Below are 12,936 nucleotides of genomic sequence, written 5' to 3'. Positions count from 1 at the left end.
AAGTTGACAGCATGTTAACTTGGTCATGACACCAACATTGGGTCTTTCCACCAAGGACTGTCCAAAACGCAGTTTTCAAACTCTACTCACTCTTAAGGATTAAAAAGAACTCTTATTCATTCAAAAAATATGAAAAAATTACGTAAAATATCTTTGGCTACTTATGTGCCCATAGTTGGTTCCTACAACACAAGTAGTTGTCCAAAACCAGATTTTTGTTCGTGTAATCATTTACAGGATCCTAGTAATTGATTACAATGGCCAAAAATGCCTAAACTTGATTATCAAGCGATAATTTGAGAGGTCTTTGAGTCTAGATTCCGACAAAACAAGAATCAACTCATTTGGAGTTTGGTGAAGAAAGTTATAAGCAAAACAACCAGCAAAGGTCAGAGGTGGTAGGAATGTATAAAATGTTAACTTTAAGGAATTAACTGAACTAACTCAGATGTCCAAAAATTACAAATTAGTAGTCATTGGAATGCTTTTTGAGTCTAGTTTCTAATGAAAAAAGAATCACATCATTTGGAGGTATATGGAAAGAGTTATGATTAAAATAACCAGCAAAGGTCAAAGTTGACAACTTGTTATCTCACTCAAATTGCCTTTGGGGAGTGGCATTCTCACAGCTGGGTTCAGGACTTAGCTAACATGATCGTCAAACCAACATTGGGTATTTGCTCCACCATGGATTGCCCAAACCTCAGTTTTCAGGATACTTATGTGCCCACAACTAGTTCCTGCAGCACAAGTTTTTGTACAAAACCAAATTTTTTTTCATGTAATCGTTTACAGGGTCCTTGTAATCGATTACAAGTGACAGAATACCCTGCAAATGCTTGAAATCCAATAAAATTTTGTCAACTCCTCATTATTAATGGATGATACTGAGTCATGTTGGACACTTTGTTTTTAACATTCCAAACCACAACTCACTTGACAATGCCAATAGGAAAAGGAATAACACTTCAAATAACATTCACAATAATGAATGCAAATCAAGATCCATCTTCATTAACGTTAAAAGAAATGTTACAATACATTATTTTGTTCATATATGTACAATGATCTCTTACTTTCTATAATAATTAAATGCACAAATAACTCATGTTTCGTCCTATTTCCAATGTACGGAGTCCTAAGGGCTCTACTCTTGTATCGCTTTCGTGATCTGACCCTTACAAACCTCTCTATAGTGGGTTGGTTAGTGTAAATGCCTCCTGGGCTTACAAAGGGAGTGTTCATGTGGGATTCTTGATGAGCCTGTTCACCATCATCTTTATTCCTATGTTTATTCTTCTCTTCAGCCAACTTTGCCTCCAAAACAATAAAAGCACAATTAAACAAAACCCCAAAACCAAGAAATAAAACCCCTATTAAACAAAACACAGAACCAAAACCGAAAACCCAAAACGAAAACCTAAAGTCAAACCCATAACACATTTAAGAAAATGAAAAAACCCATTTACCTTGCTCGAACCACCAACCTCACCGGAGGATGTCGTTGCGCATAATACCGTCAACGAGAGCTTTTGGTCCGTCCCACGAAATTGAGGAGGTTGAACAAAGCTTGGAGAGAGGACGAAAATGGAGGGAGAACGAAAATGAAGAGGGAGAACAATAAATTAAGGGAGAGAACGAGGGGAATGTGAGAGAACATTCATTTGATATGAAATAGGACAAATGATATATTTGGAATCCAAATTTTCTGAAACCCAGACCCTTTTCAACGTCACATTTAAACATTAAAATTAAATTAAAAATGGACCAACGTGACACCTGACATTGTCAAAATGTTGTTAAAAATTTGTTGTCAAAATAACAGGATCCATGTTTTATTTTGTACAACGTAAGTACATATAGAAGAGTACATTTAACTCATTTTACTTTATTATATTTTTGTAAGTATTTATGGATAAAAATATTACTTGATTAAAAGTAAAAGGCACTCGTATCCACAAAAACATTCAATTCATATGTCATTCTTTAATTTCTTTTTTCTAAAATTATCCTTTTATTTTTAATAAATATTAAAAAACGTGGAATTTACTGTGCTATTGGAATGTGAAAAACAAACATACGTGTTAAAGTATTATTTTTGAAAATAAAGTGTATTGATAACATGAAACACATTTTTATATTCATTTGACACACTATAAAAATAAAATGAATATATGAAAGTGTAAATCTTATATTTTTTAAGCCAGAAGTAAAAAATGAAAAAGAATACTAACAAATAAATGTAAAAATTTATGTATGTCAATAAATATTTTTTAAAAATAAATTATTAGTTGTTGGTACTTGTTAAGAGGAGATAGTTCGTGCTTGTGGGTTTGTTATATATAACAAAGTTAAATAGAACATAGTATATGATGAAATGTGACATGTGTGCAGGTTTCGATGGAATTGAGATTGCACATGGATATCTCATTGATCAATTCTTAAAGGATGGAATCAATGATCGAACTGATGAATATGGAGATCACTTGCAAACCGGTTTAATATCACGGTGCAGGTTTTAATTAACAATCTTTATGTTAATTAATAAGATTTTTTAAGACATAAAACTATTTTTTAATAAGTTATAACTAATTTGTTCTTATATTTATATTGAAGTGCTGATTTCTTATTTAAACAAATCTCAATATTTTCAATTTTAAAACTAAATTAATACCATTAATGTTGAAATATTTGATATATCTGTGCTTTATTTTAAAAATTAAGACATTATCGTTTTAACACACTATCTGTTACTAAAATCACTAACGATTAGAATGTTATCATAAGAAAGTCTCCAATAAATCTCTCGTCAATTATGTGGTTATTTCAGTTACTAAATATAAAAATTGTAACACTTAACTTTTTTTTTTTTAATAATCTCAAATAATTTGTCAAAAGAAATATGTCCCTAACTATAATAAAAATCACCAACAATTGCATTACTAACATAACCCAATATCTAGTAAGTGATTATTTCTTCTCAATTATATAATTACTTAAAATTTATATAAGAAAATCTCTTATAAATGGTTATTTCTTATCAATATTACTTCAAGTAATAGTTTTATATAAAGAAAATGATATATTAACAATTTTTTAACAACAGATTATTATGTGTTAACGGATCAATCATAAATTATCATTTATTATAAAAAATTATTAAAATTATATTTTCTTTCATACAAATATAAAAAGAATTAAAAATGTTTTTAATTTTTATATTTTAGAATGATTTTGATTTTAGTCCCTGTTAAACTTAATTTAAAAAAAAAAATTACAATCAAAATCACTCCAAAATATAGAAATTAAAAATATATTTAACCAATATTATAGGACTATTTTTTTAAATATTACTGAATAAACATAGCCAACGAGTCCTTGTGCACCAACACAATCCTAGCATATGCACGACACTAATTTCTTTAGAAAACCCGGGAACATTTAAATCGCACCTTCTCTCCCAAGAACCCTAAACCATCCTTTCGAAAAAATAAAATTCACTTCCTATCAAAAAGGCAAATCGAAAATCTCCCTTCCCGTTTGCTGTTTTCAGTTCAATCTCCTTTTCCTTATTACCCATTTAATTTTGTTCTTTCTTTATTACCTTTTATTATCACCCTATGCCCTGCCAAAGCCTACTGGGCCACAAATGCCAGTTAATTGAATGTAAAATAGAAACGGCGTGTCAAGTATCATTTCTCCTAGCCCTCTCCTTTTTGAATTAAGTGATGAAATTATCTAAATTTTGAATTGAGTTCTGATATAGAAGAGGAAGTAGCACACTGCATTTCATGGCTTACGATTCTTCCCCTCATGGCCGTGTGCATCAGTTTGTGTTAGAGGGCACAGAATCAAAGCCTTTGGACACAGAATCAGCAGAACCGGTGACCCTTTTGATTAAGCACCTACCAGAAGCCATTCCTCATGACACCCTTTCTCGAATCTTCGCAAATTTCGGTGCTTTCTCGGTGCGCCCTTGCTCTAGTGTCAGGTATCTAACTGCCAAAGGTTTCGATTTTCCCACTGTTTTTCTTTTGTTACAATTTGAAGGTCTTGAGTGTTTGAATATGACCCTGGTTAACTCTTGTTATGAGTATCGTGCTGCCATGTCAACTTTGCAATTTTCTTACAATGTTTAAAGGATTCCCTTGTTCGTATGTTTCCTTTTACTTATACTTAACTAGAAGGAAAGTATAAATTTACATTTAACTCTTAACAATCTTTTGCATGTTTCTTTAATTACCAAGAATCTGTTTAGTGTAAGCAAGTTTGCACAAGATAACATTTATTTTGAATTCTGTTCTCACTATTGGTTTCCAAAATCTCAGGAATCCAATGGCCTTCTTCATGGACTTCTTGGTTCTGATGGCCTGTTTCAGTTTTAATATTTGTACTACTAGCAGTGCTTATATTTGGCATCTTAGATTCGGACATCATAATATCAATGTTATACATATTGCTCTTCAAATTTGGTATATACCCTTTCTAAGAAAAGTTCTAAGCGTTTCTGTACATATACATAGGGAGGAGAGCAACTCTGTCTTGGAAGAGAAGGACCATTTCTTCTCTGAAGAGGATTTGCTCTTGGTATTATAATGTAATGATTCTTACACTTTCGATCAATAAGATAGTCGTCAGCTTATCTTATACTGGGTTCCTACAGTAAACTTACTATGCTACTTGAATCTCGTTTTTGTCCTTGGTTGTGCTTCCAAGTCATCCATAAATGTTCTTTATTTAATGACATGGAAGATTTGAATGATATTTGACCATTTTATTATTTTTTATCCAATTTTTTGCTTATCAACATTGCTAAATGACGCTTTAATCTTAATTTGATATAATGCAGGTTGAAAAATTGTGCTTTTGCAGATTTCAAAAATGAGATGGTGGCATCTCAAGCACAACATCAACTACATGGGTAGTATTAATTGAATCATTTGCATTTTGTTTTTCATATTTGAAGAGACAGCCTTGGCATATAGTTTTCTTGTTTGGTTTTACATTGTAGAAATGTTTTTTGATCTCTTTATGATTTGGTTCCTGATTTTGAAACACTTTAAAGAAAACTTAATATTTGTTTTAAATGATTGTATCTTTGTTTACTTTGGGTTGATCAGGTTGAGATTTCTTGGCAAAGTCTTGTCAGCAGAGAGAGCGAGTAAGCTAACTGGTAATGGTGAAAATAGTAGCGGTGATCAGTTGGGTAAGGACTCTAAAACATCAATGCTGAAGAATGCAAATGTAGGCAAACCTGTTGATGGAGATACAAAATCAAGAGGCCTCCCTATTCCTGAGCCAATTGCTGATAGACTTGGTGTCAATTATCCTTTTCCTCCTCATCTTGAGTATGCTTCTTATTTGAAGTTCTTGTTAGTATTTGTTGCTATTGCAAAAAGGGATGCCAGGTGCCAAATTGCTCACAGATATGATTAATAATTTAACAAAATGAAATGAATTGATTCACGAGAAAAAAATGATAGAAAACTATGGTTATTGTGAGAATCATTTTGAAAGAATTATTTTGAGAATTCTGTCCAACTCAGATTTATTAGGGTAATCTCATTGTAACCCTTTTTACTTGAAAACGTTCTTCTTACAAGCATAAATTTCTTGAGTATAGAACATTTTTAAGAATAAGCAGTTTATATGTTCTCCCCTTTCCTCTGAATTTGTCTGCTCTACCTTAGCATTGTTGTGTTTGAGTATTTTTTTTTATTGCATTTTGATTCAATAATAACTTACAAGGAAAGCAAAATGTCATTGTAAACTGCAATACTTTACTATGTGTACAATTCTTCTTTTCTTTTGTTTATGGTATCCAATATTTAGATTATTTGATTATCTTGCCTTTCCATTTTCATAACTTTTGGAATTGACCATTTGGAGTGGAAACTTAAAAAAATAACCATGAGTAGCTTCATCAAATGTTATTTTATGAGCAACTCTCACTAAATAAAGTTAGTTTTTAATGCTATGCTGCTAAATAAATAAATAAACAAATACATTTGGGATTGTTAAATATGTTTACTAACACTGTTATGTATCATAATATTAAATATTTGTATGATAAGTTTGTATATAGTCTAACTCAACTTGTTTCCCAGGTATGCTTACCCTCCACCTGATGGAAATATATTAACGAATATTGTGAATGCTCTAATTGCTGTTCCGCGCTTTTACACTCAGGTTGTTCCAGCATTAGTTGAGACCGCTAAGATTGATTGGTTTCTTTTTCTGACAGCTTGTTGTACTGAACTGACAACAAATAGTAATCATATTGATTGTACCACTAATGCAGGTTCTACACTTGATGAACAAAATGAACATCCCTGCTCCATTTCGTATGGCACTGCCCACACCTCCCTTACCTCCAGAGGTACCAGCACCACCTCCTCCTACTGTAACTATTAATCCTCAGTCTGCATATCTGTCCAGTGATGAATCAGAGATGGAATCGTCCGATGAGGTAACACCTTAACTGCTTTCAGTATTGCGAATATCCTTTATAATTGCATATACAGGTTGCCTAAATATTTCAGAATTGGTATAAAACATTTATGTTCCTTTTTTTATTTCATTCCGCCTCAAGTCTAATGTATTTTTTCAAGGTAAAATTTTGATAGAAATTTCCTTTTTATACCACTTTGCAATATGCTGTAGTTTCCTGTTGGCGTTAAGTTTGAAAATGTTCATTTTCAAATATAAATGATTTTAATTGACAATCAAACAATAAAATATGAAGCCCTTATGTGATATCTTTTTCCTATCTCTTTAGTCAATTTATTTTTAAACTAATAACAAGCTTATAGGAGTGTGACGCAAGCACAAAAAAGTCTGGACAAAAGCGTGCCAGGCGTGAGGCAATTGTTGGCCCTGCTATTGATAAAGGTGTGGCTCATGAGTCTGTTGGAGTAAAACCAGCCACCTTAGTCCCAAAAGAAATCCCTATGATAAAAAAGAACCATGTGTTAAAGGTATTTATTTCTTAGAGATTGATTTTTGGAGAATTATTAACAATGATTTTGTCATTTTATTTTAGTTTTTCATTATGATTTACAGATAAACATTGTCCCCAAAGCAACACTAAGTAAACATAGAGATGATGAGACAACACAAGAGTTGCAAGAGCCAGAAAAAGATGTTCCTGATCCTAGCAAATTTTTGACTCCAGATGAATTAGAGAAAGGAAAGTTGCCTCCTGAGGAAATCTTATCCCTTCCGATGTTTAAGGTACTGATAAAAATATCTGCGTTTACAGTTCCATTCTAGTACTACATGTGCAACATTGAGAAGCAAGCTTTTCACCACTTTGGAAATCGTACATTCACCATGTAGTCAAAGTTATTTCCCAATTTTGGCTCTGCTGGTTGATTTAAGAACAATTTTTTTTGTTACTGTATTATGTGACTGAAGACTAGTTGTGGGATATAAATAGGAACAATCTGCTTCAAAGATCTTGAAACAAAACAAATATACTCGTCTTAAGGAATTTCTTTTGTTGAACAGAAGTTGAACTTTTTTTTTTAGTTTTAACAAGTGATATCATCTACCCAAATTTTGAGAGCATGAAATGGTCTAATAGAAGGGTAGATGTAGTTATATCTCATTAAATGTACTTCTTGTTTGGATTAGAATAATTTCGTCATCAATTGTAAAAGAATTTAATGACCATACAGTGACAGCATAAAACAACGTCATCTAATCACAAACCACAGTTGGTATTACTTTTAAGGTAATTATTATTAAAGTCAACAAACTTACTGTACATGGCAGCTTGTGATTAGTATGACAGTGTAAAATTATTTTGAAGTGTTAGGGCTATTTTTTTTCTCTAAATAAAAAAACCATCTTTCTTTCATTTTGTTTCACTGTTTCCACCACTTCCTTGCACAAATATTAGAAAATCAGAAAAAACAATTAGAAAAAAGGTGACAATTTTTTAATTGTATGTGTAAACAGGAACTACAAACAGAAAGTTTTCTCTAAATTAATCATGTTCTAAAATATGTTATCAGATTATATTTAATTAGTTGGTTACGTGAAACAGAAGGTTACATTGATGAATTTAAAATCACTTTGCACTTGCTTGGTTGAGCAAGTGAACAAAGATTTATTATTGTTTACCTTTGAAAATTATCCTATCTCTGTTAAGGACCAATTTTGTGACCTTGCAGTTTTCACGAATAAATTTAGGAGTAGCTTGTGTTTCCCAGTCTTGATCTTTTAGAAGCTCCTTTAGCAAGTTTTTGTGTGCAATAAACTTGTATTGGTTTCATCTTAAGTGAGGAGAAAATATTGCTAGCCAGTTATTTTTTTACATAATCTTAAGTCTCACCACAGCCCATGGTTAATCATAATATTTTCATCCTCATCGGGTACTGATACTGAGTTTTGGACGATGAAGTGATTAAATCAGGGGAACGTTAATCCTACTATTCTCCAAATGCCTGTGTTGTCCAACAGTTCCTCTTGCCTTATAAAAACAAGTATTTTGGAAATTACAATTATGTCTGATTTAATAGTATGCAATATTTAGGCATCTGATGAACTGTAATATTTATGCATATAAGCTCCAGAAGTGATATCATTACCGAGATCATGTAACTCGTCAAAAAAAAAAAAAAGAAACAACAGTGTAGAAACTTTGAGGACCCTGCTTCCCTCCACTCCAAAACTAACTTCACTTTTTTGTTCTCCTTTCTCAACAACCACTACTTTCTATACTCCCTCCCTGTTGAATTCTCCTCTGGTACATTCTCTTTCTGCTACTTGTCCATCTGCACGCCCTGAATGTGAATATTCTTCTTGATTTCCTCCTGACCATTGAGGCATGTTTATCTGGTTCTCTCCTTATTTCTACTACAGTATTATGACTTCTGAAAGGTTGATCAAGAAATAATCTATTAGACCTTCCATGGTGCACACGTGCATCTTTATGGGACTTTTTTTAACTGATATGTTGTACTGTGCAGAACTATACAGCTGGAAATCCTGCTCCTGTGTTGTATGTTAAGAATTTGGCAAAAGATGTGATTGTTGATGATTTCTATTATATATTTGGTAAGCTATCAAGACTTCTAGTGGATACAGGCCTTGTTTTATATTTATCACGTGCAATTTGAATGTTTTACATTCCAAAAACGAAACATGATAAAAATAACTAAATGAAATATTTTGAAATTTTTGTAGAGATTACTTTATTTTACCTTTATTGCTACAGGGTCCTTATTTGGAAGTGTTGAAGCTGCTAAGTCTGGTCTTCAAGTCAAACTAATGCAGGTAGGACATTAGCATACCGTAACCAACTTTTTTCTGTTGAGGTTATGCAAAAATACATCCAAAATAAATAGTTGCTTTATATGGTCCAGTTGATTAACATGCTGGTTCAGGATTACATGATTGAAGGCTGACTCAACTAACCTGCATTATATATCCATGAAAGTCTTGTAGTAGCATATCTGAGACTGAAATTGATTCCTAGCTTTCAATTTCAGGAAGGACGAATGAGGGGTCAGGCATTTCTGACATTCCCCTCTGTTGAATTGGCTCATCTTGCTCTGGTATGTTTTTCACAGGAATTGGTTGTGTTCTTTTTAATTGTTTTTATCAAGACGATTTTGTTTTCATATTTTTATTTCCTTTTGTATGGCAGTTTCGTCTTTTTGTTACAAAATTCTTGCAGCTTTTTCTGTTGATTTTACTGTAATATGTAGAGTTTGACATGCTAATAATATTGTTAAATTTCAGTAACTATCCCATACGAAGTTTTCAATCAAGTTATCTTGTTTGTGTTAGTAATGGTTCATATTTCATATTACTGTTCCGCAGAATCGGGTGAATGGATATGTATTAAAAGGAAAGCCAATGATTATACAGTTTGGTCGGAATCCCGCTGCTGCTAAAGCTTGATTGAGTGCATGTACTGATGTATAACAGATGACTAATGATGCATTCTTAATTCACTCATGGGGAGAGGACCCTGCACTAACCACTGAGACTACAACATTCAGCAATGACAGTGATATGAAGGCTAGCACGTATACTCTCCTTGGGCTTATGTATGCTATGTGAATCTAAACTTCACACTGTTGGCAATAGGGGTTGTGAATGCAGACCAACGTTGGCAATATGAAGGGTTTATTACATATATTATTTCTCGGATGATTTTCAGCTCTGGGAGCAACAGTATAGGGAACTTGGATCCAGTTGGACAATTATGGTTGACAATGATACAGCATGGCTCTGACAACGTAGATATGTATCAGGTCTATAAAAATTTTCGTTTTGCAGCTTGCCATTGCAAATGCCAACATTCCTACACGGAGAGATACATACATGTATCGCATTGTCTTTTTGTAATGTCTAAGAAACAGAGAATTGAAATTATCGAACTGAATGGTTTGATTTTTGTTTACTAAAAAAAAAATAGTTGCAAGCATAACATTTATAGTTATTCTACAACAGATGAAGGTCGTCCTTCTTTCAGACTCAATAGGCAGAATCTTCAGAAGAAAAGATTTTCACATTGAGTTTGCCTATGAGAAATTCAATGCGAGATGAGGGACTTGGTCAACGCATCAGCCCACAAGAATGTGAAAAATAAAAAGTTGTTTTGCTAGAACTAGTTCTTCCACAAAGAAAACATCAATTTCCTTGTGTTTGGTGGGCTATGAAGCCTTTGGTTATGTGTAATGAAAACAACACTTTGAATATCACAACGAAGAACGTGCAACTTAACTTTTGTACTCATCTTCGGTGCTTGAGCTAGAAACAACTTTCTGCTTTCTAGACCACCAGAGATTAAATTTGAACCTAGATGGTTGCAGCAGATGTAGATAGTCTACCATTCAAATCAAATGTCCAATCAGCATAATAGAAGGCTCTATTTGACAAAGGTCAAGTAAGGGGGCTAGATTGAAGATGCAGTCCGTGAGGCAATTTTCTTGAGGTAGTCAGAATATAGGGCTTCGCCAAAATCTAAAAAACTGACAAATTTTATTAATTACAAAGCTGATTTTAAGTCTAGTGAGAGTGGTATATTGCAATGCCACCAACCACAGAACGATGGAGTGTAAGATTTTGAAAAAGACCTACTCTGTTTTTAGAAAATTTGCAAATTGATAATGTCAAATATCCAAGAAATCATGCTAAAAAAAGGTCGATTGTAATGTGTCTAATCATTGTTAAGATGCTTATTTCAATTTACACGTAAGAGATTTGTCTCCAACTGTAAACTAAGGATATTGTGTAATTTATACGGTTTCTTCATGTAAACCACTTAAAGAAACACCAAGACTAAGGTAATGGAGCAGGTGTGGGAAAATAATTAGGTGTGATAAAAGGTTTTGTATAAGGAGAGGATGTGGAAGTTGAAGTGACTTTGGAAGCGAGAGGTGGGGTAAGATTAGGTTTCAAATTATAATAAGAATTAAGATTCAAGACATTGATGAGCATGAGGGAAGAGGTCCGTATAAGGAAATCGATTTTTATTAAACAAATATCTTTTGATATGTATATTTTGCTAGTAGTTATAACCTTTGTGTGAGAAAGAGTACTCTAACAGACATTTCTCATAGCAATAATCAATTTAAATTATAAGTTGTCAATAAAGGGAAACAAGTACAACCATAAGTTTTAATGCAAGAAAAGTCAGGATCCTTATGAAAAAAGTAGCATAAGGAATAACAAATTAAGGTGAAGTTGTAAGCACCCTATTAATGAGATAGATTGTAGTTGAAACAACAAAATCCCAAAATTATAAAGAAAGGAAAGCATGATTCAACAATGTAACACCTAAATAAACAATATGTCTGTGTTTTCATTCAACCACATTATTTTGATGATGGGTGAGAACATATAAGTCTACTAGAAATAACATAAGTAGCTAAAGAATTATTGAATGATTATTATTCTCCATTCCAATAAAACTGAATATTTTTTATTAAGATGCAACTCAACCTTAAATTTAAAGGTTTGAAAAACAAGCAATAACTTAGTTTTATATTTGATAGAAAAGGTCCAAGTAAACATGAAAAAAAGTAGCAATAATATTTATAACTATTAATATCTTTCTAGATTAATGAACATAAGTTTTAAGAGAGAGTTGAATGTGAATGACATGTATTCTTTGTAAATCAAGTTTTCGTTTCCTTGTTTATTTGGGACTTTGGTAAGTCGAGGGAAAGAAAAGGTTCAAAATTAGTTTCTCTTTATATGCGACTTTGGTAAGCCGAGAGGAAGGGATCCTTTTTCACTTGCAGCTTTGATAAGTTAGGGAAGTAGGAGGTTTAGAGTCGAATTCTTTTCGTCTATGGCTTTGGTAAGTCGGGAGGAAAGAGAGTGAGTTCTGGTCGTGATACTTTAGGATTGGTTCTAGGGTATATAAATAGGGTAGAAAAGGACTGTAAGGCATATAGAGCAAACATGAGAAGGAGGGAGGCGTGAGTGGAAGGAGAAAAGGACAAGAAAGGAAGCAAAGGAGGAAGAAAATCGTTAAAAGAAAAAGTCGTGGGATGTGTGAGGAGGAAGCTGTACATCATAAAGCAAGAGCAAAAGAGAAAGAGACTCTAAGGTAGAAAACATTAGAAAAAGAGGAAAACCAAGATCCATCTAGGTACAGGGTGCTAACTGGGTTTATTGTTGGGATTGATGGACAGTATTCAATGTTTTATATACTGTTTTACATACTGTTAAGCTATCTTTCATGATTTTTGTATGTCCAAACTCTAGTTGGTTGCATCCTTGTGACTTTTTGGGGGTTGAATTTAGGGTGTAATCGTGTGTTTTATGGAATTAGGGAAGATTGTTGACTCGTGGAGAAGAACCTTCCTTGCATGGATGTTGTTTGTCATGGTAGGAAGCATGGTTAAGCACTATATTTTAGAAGTTTTCTTTTATGTTGAGACAGGGGCATCGTGCCTTAGGGCATTCATT

The 12,936-nt window shown here is 32.9% G+C and overlaps 1 protein-coding gene across 3 annotated transcripts; it reads left to right on the top strand.

Annotated features, from left to right (window-relative positions):
- Positions 1–3,393: 3,393 nt before the first annotated feature.
- Positions 3,394–11,038, top strand: LOC106753896 (U11/U12 small nuclear ribonucleoprotein 65 kDa protein). Of its 3 annotated transcripts, none has more exons than XM_014635763.2 (11): positions 3,394–3,991; positions 4,850–4,921; positions 5,121–5,348; positions 6,108–6,189; positions 6,302–6,469; positions 6,813–6,977; positions 7,063–7,233; positions 8,976–9,063; positions 9,224–9,282; positions 9,485–9,563; positions 9,832–11,038. In XM_014635763.2, exons 1-10 carry the CDS (start codon positions 3,792–3,794, stop codon positions 9,542–9,544), a joined length of 1,293 nt encoding a protein of 430 aa, XP_014491249.1. In that variant the 5' UTR covers positions 3,394–3,791; the 3' UTR covers positions 9,545–9,563; positions 9,832–11,038. The 3 variants fall into 3 exon arrangements, with proteins under 3 accessions (XP_014491249.1, XP_014491248.1, XP_022633375.1); XM_014635762.2 differs by having other exon boundaries at positions 9,498–9,563; positions 9,832–11,031; XM_022777654.1 differs by lacking the exons at positions 9,485–9,563; positions 9,832–11,038 and adding an exon at positions 9,372–9,454.
- Positions 11,039–12,936: the final 1,898 nt, after the last annotated feature.

The sequence above is a fragment of the Vigna radiata genome, unplaced genomic scaffold (genome assembly GCF_000741045.1).
Source record: "Vigna radiata var. radiata cultivar VC1973A unplaced genomic scaffold, Vradiata_ver6 scaffold_7, whole genome shotgun sequence".
In the NCBI taxonomy this organism is placed as follows: Eukaryota; Viridiplantae; Streptophyta; class Magnoliopsida; order Fabales; family Fabaceae; genus Vigna; species Vigna radiata.
This window is presented reverse-complemented; position numbering and strand designations above follow the sequence as displayed.